Source organism: Phragmites australis, chromosome 3, assembly GCF_958298935.1.
Source record: "Phragmites australis chromosome 3, lpPhrAust1.1, whole genome shotgun sequence".
Lineage (NCBI taxonomy): Eukaryota > Viridiplantae > Streptophyta > Magnoliopsida > Poales > Poaceae > Phragmites > Phragmites australis.
Genome location: NC_084923.1, coordinates 33626020 through 33632463, shown reverse-complemented (window position 1 = coordinate 33632463; position 6444 = coordinate 33626020). Strand labels below are relative to the sequence as shown.

Here is a 6444-nt window from a genome sequence, read left to right as displayed (position 1 = left end):
TCCTCCCCAGATAAATCTTGTCTTTCTGCAAACACCAATTCCATGATAAAGTGAAGAAAAGTGTTATGATAAAAAAAAAAAGCAGGATAAAAAACATTATATAACACCGAAATTAGCTGTTTAAGGCAAATCACATTCAACATACCTAGATATTAATCCTTCAAGGTGCGTTTGTTAGAGAACGAGGTTAGATGGGATATGACTATCCATATTTTTCTGATAAGATGATTAAATTTTTTCTTAGTTTGGATAGATAGAATAAACTAATTTTCTATTTGGTTGGTGGATTACATAGATAGGATAAGCTAGTTTTTTGTTTGATTGGTAAAATTAGAGTAGATAGGATGATTCATTCATATTTATATGTATTTTATGAAATGATAAAAATACATATAAATAGAGTATTATAAAAGAGCTTATTTTTTCACCAAATAATCTAAAGCTTAAAATATTTTTATAAATTAGTACATCACATGAGAAGAATATTAATGAATTTTTTTTTTCTGATTTTTGGATTTGAGTCCTTAAAAATTGCAAGAAGTTATAAAACTATGCTTTTTTTTAGAGAATTTCAATCAAATATTGGCTCATAGTTTTTAAATCAAACTAATTAAAATGAGTTGCTAGTGCTCTAATTTACTTATACAAATATTTAAAAATTTTAGACCACTCTTAAACTCTTACATAAAATCAAGAATTAAAAAAATCACAACGCAAACGGAGAGAAGCTGGATGGCTCGATCTGGCCATTTTGACCGGATTGCTCCATCGAATATCTCCCACGAATATTCCATGGGGCTAGTCGCCCGTCCACCCGAGCGAGTTGCCAACCAAACAACACCTTTTGGTGGATGGCCATATCCATCGAACCAAACACACAGTCAATGGATGTGACATAATGTTTCCCAAGCATAAACCAGAAAAGATACCCATAACTTTGTACCAACCATATTGATCAAATGGAAAAATTCCTTCAACATTGGATAAATTTCAATAGGATTTCAATCATTGGCAACTTTATCCATGGATACATGATCTTCTGGCAATACCTCGACCTCGTTCTTAAAAGGTCCCTGTCTACAATTTCTTATCATGTTTAACCTCCTAATTGTATTTTCCATCCGCCTTTCAAGATTTTCAGGATGCTTAGATGACGGAATAAGGCCCCTTTCTTCTATATCCTCCAGTAGTTTCTCTCCAATCTGCACTCTCTGTGTTGCATACACAGCTCCAATGAGTGTGATGTATGTTGTAATATTTGGCCAAAGTCCCTTCGATTTCATCTCTCCATAAAGATCTAGTGCATCAGAAATGCATTTGTTGTTACAAAAACCGGTAATTAGAACATTATAAGTGACAACATCAACCTTCAATCTACATAACTCCATCAGCCTTTTCAAGTGCAAAGCATCAGCAATCTTGAATTCTTTACAAAGACCGTGCATTAGAGTAGTGAAAGTAGCAACAGTTGGCACCATTCCTGCACGCATCATACTGCTAAAAACTATGACTGCCTCTTCAAGTTTTCCACATCTACATAGTCCTCTAATAATTGAGCTGTCAGCAACTTCAGCAGGCAGAACACCAAGAGCTTTCATTTCTTCTTTTAGCCTGAATGCTCTATCAATCTCACCAACCCTACATTTTGCATTGATCAATGCAATATAGTGTGTATGCTTTGGTTGAAGCCCGCATTGTAACATCTCACATAAAACTTCATGACTCTCATCCAAGCAATTTTTTCTGATTAATCCATTTATCATGGCACTATATGTTTTACTGCTAGGTAACATACGTAACCACTTCATACAATTGAAAAGTTGTAGAGCATTATGCATCTTAGATTTCTCACTGAAAGTTGTTATCAGTATATCAAAAGCTAACTTATCAGGATAAATGCCTTCTAAGACCATCTTCTCCAAGAACTTAACTGCAATGTCAATCATCCCACACTTGGAAAGTCCAAGTATGAGCAAGCGATACGTCACATTGTTTGGTCTGACCCCTTTCCTCACCATATCTTTGTACAGATAAAAAGACCTTGAAAAATGTCCCTTCTTGACATACCCATGCATAAGTATGTTATAGCTAGCAGAGTTTGGATAAACCTCACTCTCATGCATATCAGACATCACCCTTTCTAAAGTATTTATCTTTCCTCCCTTGACGTATCCTCTCATCAATGAATTATAGGCAATACAATCTGCATACAAGCCTTCCTTGCATATGATCTCCTGGAACAGATAAGAAGCAACCTTCACCTGGCCTTCATCTATCAACCCATTCAGCAAACAGGTATATGCAACAGTATCAGGGACCAGTCCTTTCTCCAACATCATCTGCAACATGTGGACTGCAGGCAAAATCTTACCTCTCCTGCAAAAACCACTGAGAAGAATGGTGTAAGTATGAATATCAGGTAAAAAGTTGTTTTTGACCATTTCCTCACATAAATCCAAAGCTTCATCCATGGTTCCATATTTGCAAATCCCAAGAAGCAGTGCATTGAAAGTTTTTTCATCAATAGCAGAAGGTGTGTCAACAAGGCGGACCATAAACTGCTTCGCTTGTACCAAGTGGCCTCCTTGACATAATCCTCTAAGCAAATTCTGATATGTGCAAACATTTGGAGAATGACCATATCTAACCATGTTATCATAAACTGAAAATGCCTCAATTACATTACCTCTGTGGCAGTAACTATCTATCATGCAGTTAAAGGAGGCAGCACCAAACGATATCTTCATCCTGGACATGTATTGTTTGAAGTGCTCAGCCTCTGCAATCATTCCTTCTCTATAAAAAGCACATAATAATGCATTATGGATGACTGAATTGGCAACTAGCCCCCTTCGATAAATGTCCACAAAATGCTTTAGTGCTTCCTTGACATACCCAGCCTTACAGTAATAGCAAACTAGAGTTGTATATAGCACATCATTAGGTAAAACTCCACTTTTCTGCATCCTTGACAAAATCTCTTTTGTTTCATGCGTCTTACCCATCTTGCACATACCATTGATCAATGCTGAATAGGTGATAACATCTGGATCAATTCCATTCCCAAGCATACTCTTTAAAATTTGTTTGGCCTTGGAAATCTCACCTACTTGACAAAAACCATCAATGAGAATAGTATACATTGTCTTATTGATGGTTATGCCTCTTGATTTTAAACCTTCCATAAGATCTAGAGCAGGTCCCAGCATGGAAACTTTGCAGTAGCCATTCAACAAAGCACTATAAGTTAGTTCACTTGGTCTGACACCAGTACTTTGCATTTCGGAAAGAATTATTAGGGCTTCATCAATTCTACCATTTCGGCAGTACCCATCAATCATTGTAGTGTAAGTAGCTATGCTTGGTACCAAACTTTGTGTCAACATATGGTTGAAGACATAGATAGCAAAGTTTATCTTCCCTTCACCAAAAAATCCATTGATCAAAGTATTGTAAGTACATTCATCAGGTGTCAATTTATCTTCCCTCATTCTTTTGAGCAAAAGGAAAGCACGTGTACTCCTCTTTATTTTACATAATTTATCTATCATGATGTTATACGTATACACATCTGCCTCTATACTATTCCTCTCCATATCTTCTAGAACACGCAGGGCAGCCTTAAACCTTCCCTTCTTAACATACCAATGTAGTATAGTATTATAAGTAACAGAATTAGGTAAGCGACAACTCTTCATCTTTTGAAGCATATATTCAGCCTCTCTAAATTTACCCTGAGTGCACAGGAAATTGAGAAGAATATTGCAAGTGATAATGTCCAGAGGGAATTTACGGGCCAGACTTTCTCTCATGAACAACCAAACAGGTTTTGATTTCCCGTCCTCCAGAAGAGTATTAAGGATGGTATTGCAAGCAACAGCTGAAGCCTTAAATCCACAGTCATCCATAAAGAAAATTGCCATAACTGCATCTGCAACTTTTCTTTCCTTGACATATGCTTTGACAAGGAGGTCAAAAACCATACAATTGGTGGAATCAAAGCGTGAAATAGTCCGCAAGAGAGAGCTAAAAATAGCACTGCAGGAGAAGCCTGTCATGGCAAGATGCCTCAGCACTGACATTGCTTGCGCATGCATTTGAGCTTGGATGAGGATCGGAACAGCCATACAGTAAATATGAGTAATTCGGGCCAAACCTGATCGTTGCACAAGAGAACTCAGTATCTTCAAGGCCTGCTTTCCATCGGATGTTTCAAGCCTCCCAACTTTGTATGCCATGTTATTCAAGGTCTCCCACCGCTGCATAGTTAGGGCATTGATGATGCTACTATCACCTCCTCGGGCTGAAAGGAAAAACCAAATCAATGAAACAGGGAGTTGATGCCACCCAAAAAGAAGCAACAGCACACAGGAAAGCTGTAGGGGCTTGACTTTATGGACGGAAATGCTACCTCAATTCCTAGGACTGCTGTCTCATATCACAAATATGATAAAAGTAAGTATAAATGCATACACATGCTCATTGCCAGTAACATTAGAAACATGAATTTGTATCAAACAGAAGGCTTCTTAGCAACAACAAATCTTTTTTCACACTTTACTACGTCATATTCACATGTTGGACAGCATAACAACACAGAAATTTCCTCACAAGTTATCTACTAGTAAACACTCATCACAACCACATGCCTAGAAATGTTGCGCGAACCACGTCAACTGTTGAGAAATTGGAAAATCATTTCTTAAGTCAAATATGGAGATAATTTGCACTTGAACAGGCACCAGACAGAGAAAGAAAGTGGGGAATAACCGTAGTTCTGAGAGTCAAGTAGTACAATACCTAATGACACAAAATGTTCACGAAATGCAAAATGTTTTGCAAATAGAGCTACAAATCGATAAAAAAAAATAGAATGAAAAAATTAACTAACATGTGTGCGAGCCGTAACCACAAGCATGCTGCAAACTTAAAATTTGCACAAAGAAATGAGCTCTACGTGTAGATACCACGCCTTCACGCCTCAATGCACAATTTGCAAGCTGCTAGTAATTGGAGGGCGCATGAACTCGCGATAACTTGAATCAGCCAAGAATTTGCATTTTGCACTACAAAAACCAGCTACCATACTAAAGCAAATCTGAATCCCCTAATTCTTACCACCGCTTAACTCTGCAAAGGAAGGAAGAGACACACTCCTAATTGCTAAGAATGGGATCAATTGCGTTTCTTGCGGAGTCTTTCACCTGAGGTGGCGGCGGCTGGCACGCCGGCGCCGATCCTAGGGCGCGCAGCCGGTCTCACGCAGGAGGGGAGCCGTAAGGGGTAGGCCGCCGCTTTGCATTCGACGATCCGGCGGCGGTACAAGGAGTACGCCAGCGACGAGGACGACGACGACGACGACATACCAACGGGGAGGGGGCAAGAGGGCACGGGCGCGTCTGCCTCCAGCGAGGCGGTCCTCACCGCCGTCGACGGCAAGGGCAGGGTCGCTGCGCACGGTCCACGACTCCGTCCTCCGAGCTCTGAAGGTGCGTACGCGCTGGAATCCGAGGGGTGGGGTGGGATTGGGGTACCACGGCGAGAAGGGGGGCGGGGATTTCTTTCCTCACCTCAACAATGGAAGCACGGGATGACAAACAACTAAGAGCATCTTTAACCGACTACTCATATTACCCCTTATTTCTCTTATTTAGAGACTTCTTATCCAGATTTCATCCCCTATTTCTCAACGCGTTTCAACCGATCTCTTATATTTGACCTCCTATATTCTATTCGAATCACCTCTATTTTATTAATATCTAGTAACTCTCTCTCCTCTCTCTCCCTTCTCTCCCTCTCTCTCCCTCCCCTCTCTTCTAAATGAGGGATTAGATGAGGAGCCCTTAGATATAGGAGATGAGGGAGGAGATTTAAGGGCTTCTCAAATAAAAAGGGTCAGATAAGGGGTAGGTTAGAGATGCTCTAAGAGGCCGGCGGTGAGCGTGAGGGCGCACCAGCGCGTACGGAATTGGTGGCGGCGACGTGCGGAAGGGATTAGCCGTGGCTGAATCTGTCGAGGGACCAATGAGGCCGGGCTCCGTTTAACTGGACGACGATACAACAAGGCACCATCTAATTGGTCTCGTATCCTCTGACATTGTATGTCACCGTGTGGCATTCCTACTAAGCCAACAAAATCTGAATCATTAGCTATAGATTATTAGGTCTCGTTTGGTAGAGTTTTAGAGCTGATTTTATGTTGGAATCGCTCTCAGCGTTATCAAACGGGCTGGTCGGGGAGTGATTTCGTGCGGGAATCACTTCCCATTTTGTATAGCGAGGTGGGAGCTAAAAAACTAGCTTCCACCTGATTCCCGACTGATTCTTCTCGATTTGAACACAATATTTTCTCAGGAATCACTTCCACCACTAGCATACCAAACGATTTTACAAATAGAACCACTTCCACCATAGAATCACTTTCACCCTACTTCCACCATAGAA

At 40.3% G+C, this 6444-nt stretch overlaps 1 protein-coding gene across 2 annotated transcripts; it reads right to left on the bottom strand.

The window, feature by feature from the left end:
* Window positions 1–593: 593 nt before the first annotated feature.
* LOC133912857 (pentatricopeptide repeat-containing protein At5g55840) lies at window positions 594–5551 on the bottom strand. 2 transcript variants are annotated; one of them, XM_062355794.1, is made up of 3 exons: window positions 5205–5551; window positions 4157–4303; window positions 594–4051 (listed from the first exon to the last, which is right to left on the bottom strand). In XM_062355794.1, exons 1-3 carry the CDS (start codon window positions 5362–5364, stop codon window positions 1002–1004), a joined length of 3357 nt encoding a protein of 1118 aa, XP_062211778.1. In that variant the 5' UTR covers window positions 5365–5551; the 3' UTR covers window positions 594–1001. The 2 variants fall into 2 exon arrangements, with proteins under 2 accessions (XP_062211778.1, XP_062211776.1); XM_062355792.1 differs by having other exon boundaries at window positions 594–4303.
* Window positions 5552–6444: the final 893 nt, after the last annotated feature.

Excerpts from the sequence above, each read along its gene's own strand:
- LOC133912857 (XM_062355792.1), bottom strand. The coding sequence starts at position 5,364 with ATGTCGTCGTCGTCGTCGTCCTCGTCGCTGGCGTACTCCTTGTACCGC. Across the intron at positions 4,304-5,204 it reads GCCAGCCGCCGCCACCTCAG|CCCGAGGAGGTGATAGTAGC; the intron begins GTGAAAGACTCC and ends TTTTCCTTTCAG.